This window comes from Sorex fumeus, unplaced genomic scaffold, assembly GCF_029834395.1.
Source record: "Sorex fumeus unplaced genomic scaffold, SorFum_2.1 ptg000169l, whole genome shotgun sequence".
Taxonomy (NCBI): domain Eukaryota; kingdom Metazoa; phylum Chordata; class Mammalia; order Eulipotyphla; family Soricidae; genus Sorex; species Sorex fumeus.
This window is the reverse complement of record NW_026606226.1, coordinates 9,549,809-9,562,290: the sequence shown is the minus strand read 5'-3', so window position 1 is coordinate 9,562,290 and position 12,482 is coordinate 9,549,809. Positions and strand designations below refer to the sequence as shown.

Below are 12,482 nucleotides of genomic sequence, written 5' to 3'. Positions count from 1 at the left end.
ATAATTGCACCCGAACCCTCCTTTATCAATGCTGAATCTGTACTAACCAGTTTTTTTCCCCTTATCTTCACCTATCTCTTGAAAGGCATATCTCTTCAGATCCACCGAACCCTTGACTGTACATACCTTATCATAAATAAAATTCTGCAGGCATTTATAGAATGTCTGTTTTGTTTTAGACCCTATATGGCAGCCTCCAGTTTCCCCTTGCTTAGTGGAGAAGACAGAGAAAGAGACACTCTTAATCAGGCGATGGATTTTAAAACAGGAGTGTGAGAACTGTGTGGGACTCAGTCGAAAGAGTTTACCCTACTTCAAAATTAGCAAGCTAGTCTGCTGCTGTTTCATGCATGATTTCAAAGTCTGAGGCTCCAGGTCAGACGGAGGACTGCATTACTCACTATTCACTACACCGCACTTCCTGTTGTTGGTGGGTCCCCATGCCCCCCGCAATAGGCTGGATTGTGTTGCTCCACAACTCTTTTGTTGGAGGCCCGTACCTCAAGATACGACTGTTTGAAGTTAGGGCTTTGAAAGGGGTGATTAAGTTAAAAGGAGGTTATTATGGTAGATTCTAGTCCAATATAATTATTGTCTTGGAGAAGAGGAAGTCTGGGCAGAGAGATGCCAGAGATTCTTGGGCACAGACGAAAGACCATGTGAAGACACAGTGAGAACGTGACATCAGCAAGCCAAGGAGAAAGACCTAGGGGAGAAATCCAACCAGTAGAAATCCTACTGAATTTTAGGGAGAGAGGGATGCAAGGGATCAAACCCAGGGCTTTGTGCTTGTTCGGGAAGCCATATGTTCTTCCACTGAGCTACTTCCCTGATCTGCCAATAATTTGATTTTGGACTTCTAGCCACAAAAAGTGTAAGGGAAAATGAATTCTGATGAGGAAGCTACCCCACTGCATGATGTTTTGTTCTGGGAACCCTACGAATGTGCCCAGGTCTCATGGACACAATGCAAAAAGCCTGAAGTAAAATGCAGGAGAAGCACCCTGAGTTTAGGGGATCACCACTTTCAGAATAAAGGGAAAGGAGGGCGGAGTGGTAGTACAGTGGGGGGGCATTTGCCTTGCACACAGCCAACCTGGGTTCAATCTCCAGCATCCTACATGGTCCCCTGAGCATCACCAGGAGTAATTCCTGAGTGCAGAGCCAGGAGTAACCCCTGAGCATCTCCGGGTGTGACCCAAAAAGAAAAAAAAAAAAGAATAAAGGGGAACAAGCCTGCTCATTGTTGATAGGAAGATAAGACTCTCAGTCCACAATAAGCTTGAAGATCTTTCAAGCTTATTGTGAAACCAACCCTGAGAAGTGGCACAGGGAAAGAGGGAGAAGGACTTGTGTTTTTGGCATAACCACCCAGACAATAATGTCCAGGAGTCTTCAGGAACATGGCAGATTGCTTCGTCCAATATAAGTCCATCCTATGAGGGCCAGTAAACCCAGTGTTTGGGAAATTAGGAGATACTTTCTGAAAGAAGGCATGTCTATTTGGAGATGGGAAGGACAAGAAATAATCTGCTTCAGGAAAAGAGGGAGAAGGGCTTTCCAAGCAGGAAAAAGGTGACATGCAAAACTTGAAATTTTCTAAGTTTCTATTCCCATTCACGGGCATCTTTATATTATTCCAGTCTCAGGTGGAGAATTGTCAGCTGTGAGTGGCTCTGGAAGATCTAGATTTAACAAACTTCTGTGCATCACACTGATTCCTACACTCTTCACATTGCTTCTGTGTAAAATTTACATCTTTGCATGCAGGAGGCCTGGGTTTGATCTCTGGCACCAAATGTTTCCCTGAGCATCATCATGTGTGACCCCCAATCACAGAAAAGGGAATAGCTCCCTTTCACCTTCAAGTGAGGTACATATTGTGACGCCCTCAAAAAACAAAACAGGATAGAATACAAAAGTATAAAAAAACAAATATGCAATTGGACAAGCTTAGATTCTATAAATGCAAAAAATGTACACAAATTTACCTTATTGTTCAATGCCTGTCTTTACCTGTATTCATTAGTAAGGAAGATATTAGACTGTGAGACAATTTATTCAGAAATGCATAGTGCATCTGGATGTTAAACCTTGAAATATAGGAGTATTTTCTCCTAAAGTGCGATTATTCATTGGGCCAGTCCGAGTTAGATATTCATCCTTAAACCAATCACCTGTGATCAATTAAGTCCTGTACGAACATTCATTTCTCCACAGCGAGCATGAAAAAGGTCGACATTGATGTGTCAGAGAATAAAGTTCCCAAGGGAATGAAAAGGCGTCTGCTTGGCAGATAATCATTTAAATAGTTACCACATCCCTCCTTAATATTTCTACAAATACTTCTAAACTAGAGTGATGTGATAATCTAGAAAGATAAGAGAAGAAATCATGAGTTTAGAGGGAAAAATTGAGGCTAGTAGAATGCTAAAATTCTACTAGTACAGTTTCCAAGAATCGAGAACAAAAATTGTTTCTTTATGTGGTAAGAGAAATTGAACCCAGGAACTCACCCTTGTGAAGGTTGTCCTTTACCTCTTGAGCTTTATTCCCAGTCTCAAGTCATCCATTTGTTTTGTCTTGTTCTTGGGCCCCACCCAGCTGCACTGGGGGTCAGTTTCTGAGGTACCGAGAGGGGAGATGGGGCCCAGACTTCCACATGCAAAGCATGTGTTCCGGCCCATTGAACTATCTTTCTGGCCCCCATAACACTCTTTTCAAAAACTCCTCTCAGGGCTGAAATCCTTCTTCAGTGGTGATCAGAAAGGTTTACATGAGTGCTTTTATTCTCCCTCCCCTCTTCTTCTTGAATTTTTCTAATATGTTGGCACTTAATAGAAATTAGTTGAAATGGAAATGAAAACCAAGTCAAATAGTGCATCTGTTTAAATCATTTATTTTAACACAGGCATTGTTTTAAATTTGTACCTTGTAAGATACTGCTTATCTAGAGAACAGGTTTGAGAATAACTGCACAAAAGGATTATTTGACAAATTTTTAACAAAAGTGCTTAGGCATATTTGCTTTGGAACACACACGTGCCCCTAAGTTGCAATACATTCACGAACTTGGGGAGAGAGGAAATATTTACATATTTACACTGTGTATTTAAATGGGATACTGTGAAGCATGAATACTACTATTAATAACAAACTCTTAACAGTAAAGTCGTTAAGCCCTCTGACATTCAACGAACTATATTACTTTTATGGAAGCTGGAGTTTTCAATTTGACTCCCATCTTTTCCATAACCTAACCAGACTGTCTTTTTCCACTTTCAGTACAGGCATACAAAGGACCTACGACCAGGTTTCCACCAGCCCAAACCTTAATATGGCAGGCCAAGTGTAATTGACATTAGTGTATTTACAATGAAAGTGGGTAAGTTATTTAGGGAGAAGTCTAAAAATTGAAATAATCTCCTAAACCCTATTTTAAATGGACTGTACAGTATAAAATTTATGTCTCTATAAAGTCCGTCACCTAAACAAGTTATTCATGTTCAAGTTAGAGTATTCTCGTATGAGTTACTCTTTTTATTGGAGTATTTTAATAAAGACTATATTTGGAAAAAAAGTAACGAGTAAAAAAATGACTTTATTATAAATTACTATAGCTATACCAAAGTTGAACATTAAAAATGCAGCAGCTTGTATGTTAAAATACATAGAAATTTGCTATACTTCTTTAACGAAGTGTTGTATAAAAGTATAAAATTAGAGAAGGTGCTATTTTTATACATTTTCTGTTTTCTTGATTCTTGAGTCAGACCAACAAATAAACATTACAAATACTGCAAATGAGCACTCAGATAGTAGATTCTAGTGTAGACAATCAGAGCCCTAAAGTAAATCTTTATTCTCACCTTATCTTGCCTACTTATTGATATAACCCAATCTCAGTGAAAAATAATCTAACTTCAGTTCACCTGTCAGAGCACATACAGACTCACAGTGTTGAACCAAAGTAGAATTTGCAAGCAGATCATCAAAAAAAACCATAAATATTCATATTAAAATGTCAACTCTGAATATCAGTAAATGATATGGAAAGAAGGTTATGGTTTATGATATTTTTACTTAAATGTCAAACTAAATAAAAAAACAGAAATGGAAAATTTACAAGTGTATATAAAACAAAGAATAAAATATTTGTTTTTTGTCCTACAAATTTAAATTGGAAAAACTCACAACAGTGGATGTCAAATTCTATTATCAGTCTTTCTGAGCTCAAGACTGGGCAAAACATGAAGTGGAAAACAATTTACAAATTTAAGGAATAGCTTTCAGGTTAGTTACCACATCTTCATTAATATAATGTAAACTAAGCTTGGCATTTTGCCTCTATGCAAGGCAGCGATTAGGAGGATAATAATAACATGGTTCTTTCTTATATTTTGTTCAGTTTCTGATCTTTATACAATTCAACAACACCTATCATTATCCTTAATTTGGATAAAACCGAATAGTTAAGGATAATAGAAAATAAAATTATATCTGGAAGCAAATATGAATCAAATAGGATAAAATCCATTGACATCATCCCCTTCCTCCTGGTAGGAACTAATATCCAGGGGGACAGACTGTCTGTACTTCTCGAAGATTGTCTTTCCCACCATCTTTACAATTTTTATTCTGATTAATCAGGAGGATTAGGAATGCCCAGAAGTTCTGCATGGCAATGAGAACTAGGAAAGCCCAGTGAGTATGAGGAGTTGATTAGTTTTTGCAAACTAATAAAAAAAAAAGAAAAACCCACAGTGCAAGTCCTGCCTTATCATTTCCCCAGGGTTTGCTAAGTTATTCCGCCAAGAAGCCTATGAATCCCAGGCTATCAGATCTCTATCAAAAGACTCAGTGACATAACTAAGTCTACCTTTGATACTGGTAGATAAAATGTCCACATGGGGTAAAATAATTCTAAGCTTCAAGTAAAACCGTAAATGGTAGTTCTGGAGAAATGGGGAAAGAGAGTTGCTTTCAGTAAGAAGTAGAGAGCACAATAGTAAGGAGTAGCAGAGAGCACTATAGTAAGGAGTAGTAGAGTGCACAGTAAGGAGTCATTTTCATAAATGATATGTCTGCTTTTCTCTGTTCCTCTGTTTGTTTCCTTTTTCTCAGCAGAAATTCCATGATCAAACCAATTTCTGTACCATTGGGCTGCCTACTGCAAGTCTCTGACTTGATTCAAACTTGAGCCCTTCATAAGTGAGCCAGTCCCTGAAAACAATTTCCAATGACTCTCTTTGGAATTCTTAGGCTTACTAGGGATTCAATTCCTTATCTACAACCTCAACACTACTCAGATTTTTCCTGGGTCCACAATGGCTAAAACAGGATGTCATTATGCAGGAAAAAAAGTCAGAACTTTAGAGTTCCTACATGTTGGTGAGTTATACATCATGGATGATAATATTTACTCCATTGTTATGATCCCTACATTGTATTTAATGACCTGAATAGGATGTTTGGCTCAGAGGAAACAATGCAGAATTCTGCACTTATGCTCAGCAACTGATAACCTCTTATGTGCCAGTTATAGTAAGGCTGTGAATCACAATGAAAGATGCAGAAAAAAAAGTCAGGGGGAAAGTGAGCAGAGAAACAACAGTGAATGATGAATTAGTTGGGGATGTGTGTGTGTGTGTGTGTGTGTGTGTGTGTGTGTGTGTGTGGATATATATATAGCACAGATGCTGTGAAGCAAAAGAGAGAGAGTGTGTGTGTGTGTGAAGAAGAAGAAGAAGAAGAAGAAGAAGAAGAAGAAGAAGAAGAAGAAGAAGAAGAAGAAGAAGAAGAAGAGAAGAGAAGAGAATTTGGGTTGTTTCAGAGCAGTTCTTGTGCAGGCAAGAACTTATTATTAATATTATTATTTTTTAAACAGCTTCTCAGAGATACATTTAGCTACACTTTTCCATTTACAAAGTTTTGGTAGAAAGGTTAGACATTGCTGGCCAAGCCTCACAGTTCTGACTCTTTGTCATTTTCGTCTAAGTAATACTCATCATCTGTGGTTGTGTCTGTGTCACAGTCCGAGTCTGCTGTGTCCTCTTCATAGATATTTAGTGACGGGCTTGGGGAGAGGACCTCCTCAGGCACCTGACTGCTGGGAGATTTTGAGCTCGAAGACTCCCCCGGATTCTCAGGATTAATGATTTCATCTTTCAGAAAACCGGGGTTCTTAAGAAAACTTGGTTTCCACAGTCTTCCTTGTGTGAGGGACCTCTTTACATTCTCCAAGAAAGCCAACTGTTGTTCTTTCCCAAAAATCCCATAGTCAATAGGTCTGGAGATAGATGTTGCCGACCGGGGTCCTGTGTCTGGCCTGTCACTATACATAGTCCAGCTCTCATTTTCATCGAAGGAGGAGAGTTCGGAAAAAGATTTGAATCTTCGATTGTACCCACTCTTGGTAGGGAATTCCTCCCTGAGGGTCAGTCGGCTCAGGGCATTGTCCAGAGAAGTGTTTTCCGAAAAATGGCGCTCCCTGACTCTTGGAGGCTGACTTTTCCGTAGCCCGTAGCCCTGCAAACGGACGCTTTTTAAACTCTTAGAGCGATAGGGGTTCGGCTCGGGTTCCCACTCCAGAGATGAAGCATGCCTCTGTTGCTGCTGCTGATAACTGACTGGCCGGATGCTGGACTCCAGCGTAGCCTTCAACGGCAATGGGGGGTCAAAGAAATCTGCTGCCCCCAGGTTGGTGAATGTGGGTGAGGCTGGGGTTACTGGTTCTCTGTCCAAAGGCTGAGCATTTGTTGTCTCTTCTGAATTCTCACACTTTGGTGGTGGTTCTGAGATATCTTTGAGCTCATCCTGAGGTGGTGGTGAAATGCTGTTAGACTTTTGATTGCTTAAGTGCATAGAAGTTTCTCTGTTGGACAGTACGGTAACCTGGAGGGCACGCCCAGATATCTCCGCATCCGTTCCATCATGACTCAACCTGTTTTCCTCTCTGGAGTCTGTGGACTTTGGAGTAGGCTCAGGGGACTGTGGGTTGCACTCTGGCATGTCGAGAGACAAGCCACTTAAGTCTGAACTGTTCTGTCTCTGGGGAAAGATAGTAGCTACATGTCTTCTGGGGCTTAAAACTTTAGCCGGAAAATTTCGGTTTGCTTTGGACATGGCTGCCAATCTGTGTTTGACTGAAGGTCTGTTTTGCTCCCTTTCTTGGTCTTCCAAACTGGTTTCATTCTGATTACTTCCTCCAGGAAATAAAGGTTGATTCCATACCAACTTCTGTGTTTCCCTCTGAGCCTCCTGGTTCCCTGTCCTGTTTACTTCCTGGCTTCTTTGAGATATTTCCCTGGGTTCAAACTGCAAACTCTCTATATCTGGTTCACTGGACGCCTGACCAAGCTGTAGCTTATGGAGAGCAGGGGTAAGAGCAATGACTTGGCTCTGTAAGTCGCAAGGTGCTGTGTTGGCTTGTTTCTGGAAACGTGTTCCAGTTTGTCCTCTGACTTCCCTAAGCTGCGATCCACTGGCACGGTCATCTTCCTGAACATACCCTGCCCTCCCAGTTGCCCTGCTGGCTATATCACTCCCTGCACACTCCTCAGAACTTGTTGCCACTGGGGAGTTTCCAATATTCCCTTCTGAACAGGTTCTGAGCTCAGAAGGACCTCTGGAACCTGACTTGATGGGAGGCGGGCGATGATCAGAGTTCTCTTCTGTTGCTAGTTTCCCTCGAAGCCCTGATGAAGGCTGCAGGGTTTTACTCTCCAATGCTTCCCCTCTCTCTTTCGTGCTCTGTGCATCACTTTCCTGTAAGGGATCTGGGACAATCTGTCTGGTTTTAGAGTCTCCTTTTTGAAAAGAAGCCTCGGCCTCGAAAGAAGCCATTCGCGGCAGAAAGGCTCTTGAGGCCCCACTTCTGGCTGGTGGCAAGTCAGTCGTTTTGACAGCGGTTTGGGAAAGATGGTGACCCCGGTGAGCAGAGCCGACCTGCATTGTCAGGTCTTCAGGGGAAGGGCTTCCTGACTGCTCTGGCGCAGAACCCTTTGGTTCATCTTCTATAGGGTCCTGAGATGACTCGGTCCTCACTACAGGTGGCTCTGTAAGTGACTCCATGTGCTGCGTAAACTCCTGAAGGAAGTGGCCGAGTTTTTGGCTCTGTTGCCTTGGTAGGGTATAATACACGGAAACAACTTCCAAACATTTGACATTCGCCTCATCACTAGAAACTGAAAGAGTACTGGTCATCTTAAATTTCTGCACTGTTTTCCCACTTTCCTTTCCTGACATATCAGAAGGGAAAGGGTCTTCATTTGAAAGGGGGCGTCCGCCTGTCCCAGGGGCAGCAGCTCTACTGTCCTTTTCAGCGCCTCCTGGGAAGCCTTCATTTTGCTGGGATCTTTTGGTTAAAGAACCACCCCTGAGAGATGAAGCCCTTTCCAGAGGTCTGATGACTCTCTCCCAAGGCCTTGGTGTTATAACAGAGGCATACTTGTTTCCGTATGAAAAGCATTTTCCTCTTTCATCCCTTCCAGTGGAGGCCAGTGGTACCCCTGAGGGACAGGACATGGCCCGCTCAAGAAACGGAAGTGGTTTTTTATCAACAGAAGTAGATTTGACGGTTTTCCCATTTTCCACCCCCTCTCCAGTTTCGGGGACCACAGGAACTAAGATAGCCACAACTTTGGAACCTTCCCTGTCCGACTCAGAAGAGCAGGGACTGGATCTGTGAGAAGTGGACCCCTCTCTTGGATCTTCAGTGTTACTTTTTATTGGGACTGGAAGTGTCCCACCCGTAAATGAAGAAGCCATTGCCCTACTCTCAGATTTCCTGCTACTGAAGAGAGCACTGGCTGATTTTCTTGGAAAGGTACAATAAACAGGGTGAGGCTGGGAAGCCTTAGAATTATTTTCATTCACCGCCATGAGATTATGTCTCTCTCTTCCGGGTGTTGGTTTACTTCCTTTTTTGCTTAATGATTCAATGTAAGAGATATGCCGTCTTATTTTTCCTTTCCCCCTTCTGTCCATTAAAGGAGAATGGGAGGAGTCTTGGACAGCATCCATCGTTTCACCTTGTAGAGGTCTACAACTATCATTTCGCTTTTGATTTTCCGAGGAATTTGGGACAAACTGGTTGTTTTGGTTCTTACTATCACTATCTTTTCCTTCTCTTCCTCTCAGAAATGGGTATGGCCCTGAGGGACTTCTCCTGGGGAATACTGTAGTAGAAGGACTCATCAGAGTATCTGAGGAAGAATCATTTACTGGTGAGGAAGTTGGCAGTATAGGCAGGACAGGGGACTCGTAGGTGCTATTCTGGCTTGCAGCTGACTCACTGCTGTTGGAAGAATGGGCTGTGATCCATTGTTCTTCACGGTTAGGCTCTTCTAGAGACAGTGCTTTTGGATTGCCAGTACGGTTGGAGCTCCAGGGGTTATTTTGAAGAGTACCTGAAATATCTTCATTATTTACAGTCCGTTCCTGGTGACAACTTTGATTGGGGGTGGGGAAAGATGATGTTCTCAACGGAAGGGAAATTGCTGAGCTGAACTTTCTGTTCTCGGTCCAAGTCTTATCTTTTTTAAGTTCATTGGATTTATTCCTGTGTGATGTATATATCCTGGGGTTATCTTTCTTAGGATGGATTCTTGGTGACCTTCTTGAACTTACGGTGGAAGGTGCACTGAAAACAAAACTGTTGTTCTTGGCAGAGTTCTGGAAGAGGGGACTGTGGGTACTGGGTAAGCGGGGAGAGTCTACCATCTGTGAAACAGGATGCTGGATTTCTCCTGTCATGCTCATCTGGCCCATTTTTCTTAGCTCTTTGTCTTTTTCCAAATTGGATTCGTGCAAATCCTTGTCATTATTCACTTCTCTGGCCGTGACACTGGGTTGGCTTTCAGTATGAGGCAAATAATCAACGGAGTCACTGTTGGTCACAGTGACCTCTGTATAGCTTCTTATTGGAACAGAGACAGGTTTACTGGGAACAACTTTTTGCAGAGTGACTTTGGGATTCTGAAAGTTGGAGCTTGGAGAATTCCTTTTGCCACCAGAAGTCTGGGGGAGGGAAGTGTTAAATGAAGACTGAGACATTCCAAATGAGTAGGGTTCTTTGTTTATGGGAACTTCTCTAGGATAACTGTCCGGTTGAAATTCTGATCCACCAGATTTGATGTGATAGCTTGAGCCAGTAGTGGAGAAAACATCTGGCGTGTCAAAATGAAGAGTTGCCTGGTCCCCATGATCTTGTGACACCTCCATGTTCTCAAGTGTGGATGTCTCAGAACCAAAGTGCCAGGGATGTAGCTCTTCTTGGTTTCTGGAAATATCAGTTCTGTAGCTATAAGAAAAAGATTCCCAGTGTTGAGAGGAAACACTGTGATTTTGAATGGAGGAGGCACCATCTGCTTCCATGGAAGTCATTTCAAAGTCACGGTCAGAAGATGTAAATGGTTCCCTTCTAAAGTCTGACCAGGGAGAATGTGCTTCCGGTTGACCCCAAAAAGGATTCTGTCTAAATCTCTGTTCTCTGCTTCGTCCAAAGGTATTGCTAAAGAAAGACCTAGCAAATGCATTGTCTGGAGGGTAGAATGGCATATTCTCTGAGTTCTCAAATGGGTCAGAACTCATTGCATTATCCATAGGCATATGAAAGTTGACATTTTGGTAAACATTCTGTGAATGGTAAAATTCATATCTCGTACTTTCCTGAAAACATCGAGGATATACAGATGGGTGGTCTGGGTCAACATCCATGGGGGATGTCTCGTTTAGGAACTCTTTCTGGTTCTGCCTATCTTCAGAAGGATCTGATATGTTCCAGATGATGGATGATAATGGAGTTCTCTTTGGGCTCTGCTGGTGGCTTGGTAATATAAACCCACTCTTGTTCCCAGCTGTGCCTGGAAAATATAAGCTTCTGGCTGTGAAATGCCCTGGAGCTTGTGAGGCTGATCGCTGCCTGCTGTCAAGACATAGAGAAGTACTGCCAAAAGTATTCTTTGGCACATAATCTTCTTTTGAGACTCTGGGTTCCCGTGTCCTGTACATATCATAAATTGTCCTTGTTCTAGGAGAAAAGGTTTTAAAACCTTCTCTAGGAGTTCCTGGTCTTAAGATGTCATAGATGGACATATTCGAAGTTTCATTATAGCGATTCTTTTGCCTTCCTGTCATACTCCCATGTCTGTTCTCACTGGGGTGCAAATGGCCAAACTGTGTTCTTGATCCATAGTTGAGAGGCATTTCAGTAGTTACCGAATTTGAAGATTGTTCCTCAGCAAGTTTGCTATCCAAGTCATCTAAAACTAAAAGAGAAATAGAAGTTATTTTTTGGTATAAGATTTTATGGCATAATAACAATTTGAGTTATTCAAGACCAAGACCCTTTTCCAAGAATTAATCATTTATGTGCTGCCGAAGATATGCCAAACACAGTAACAACAAAGTCTCCAATGGAGACATTACTGGGCCCGCTCGAGCAAATCGACGATCAACGGGAGGGCCTTTACCTTTACCTTTTACCTTTAATCATTTATAATTTTATTTTTGTACTATTATTCTATGTGCGGGTAGGGTCTTTGCCTTGCACGTGGCTGACCTGGGTTCAATTCCTCCATCCCTCTAGATGCCCGGGAGCATCCCGCCTGCACAGCAGAGCCTGGCAAGCTCCCCATGGCGTATTCGATATGCCAAAAACAGTAACAAGTCTCACAATGGAAATGTTACTCGTGTCCGTTCGAGCAAAATCAGTGAACAATGGGAGGACAGTGCTACAGGACAGTGCTATTCAACATGTGATAATAGTAGACTTGATAATATTTTGGAGAGGGAGTACACCCCAGTGCTGCTTGGGGCTACTCCTAACAGTGCCACGGATATGACTCTTCGTAGTACTCTAGGGGGTCTTGGGGTACCAGGGATAAAATACAGTCCTCCTGCATGCAAATGATGTGCTCCAGCCTTTGGGCCCTCTCCCCAGTCCTTGGCTATGTTGTTTGATTTTTCATGAGTGTGTGTGTGTGTGTGGGGGGGGGGTTACATTCAGCAGTGCTCAGGGTCTTTTCTTGGCTCTGTGTTCAGTAGTGGCCCCTGACAATGCTCAGGTTCTTGGTGGTGGAACCGGTTGGTGGTCAGCTGCATGCTTGGCAAGCAGCCTACCTCCTGTAATATCTCTCTGCCCCCTTGTATATATATTTTAAGATCATCTGATTTTGAGCTCAAGGGGTCATGCATGCATCATGTAACAGCAATGAGTAGAAATACCATGTACTTTGTCGGTTGTAACACTAGGAATATAGCATGAACACCAACAGTTTAGCATCTGATTCCTAACCATACTTACTTGGATGGATTGGAACCCTATATGGTAGATTTTTTTTTTCCCAGAACAATTAAGACCCCTTAGTATAGCACAGCAGTAGGGCGTTCGCCTTACAAGCGGCCAACATGGCCAATTCGAGTTCGATTCCTCCGCCCCTCTCGGAGAGCCCGGCAAGCTACCGAGAGTATTCGATATG

General features: G+C 42.4%; 1 protein-coding gene across 1 annotated transcript in view; it reads right to left on the bottom strand.

Annotated features, from left to right (window-relative positions):
• Window positions 1–5,887: 5,887 nt before the first annotated feature.
• The window catches only part of EXPH5 (exophilin 5), an 80,848-nt gene continuing 74,253 nt past the window's right edge, over window positions 5,888–12,482 (bottom strand). Inside the window, exon 6 of the mRNA XM_056107551.1 lies at window positions 5,888–11,270. Within this exon, the coding sequence (XP_055963526.1) occupies window positions 5,965–11,270 (5,306 nt within the window). The 3' untranslated portion in view covers window positions 5,888–5,964. The remainder of the gene's footprint in view (window positions 11,271–12,482) is intronic.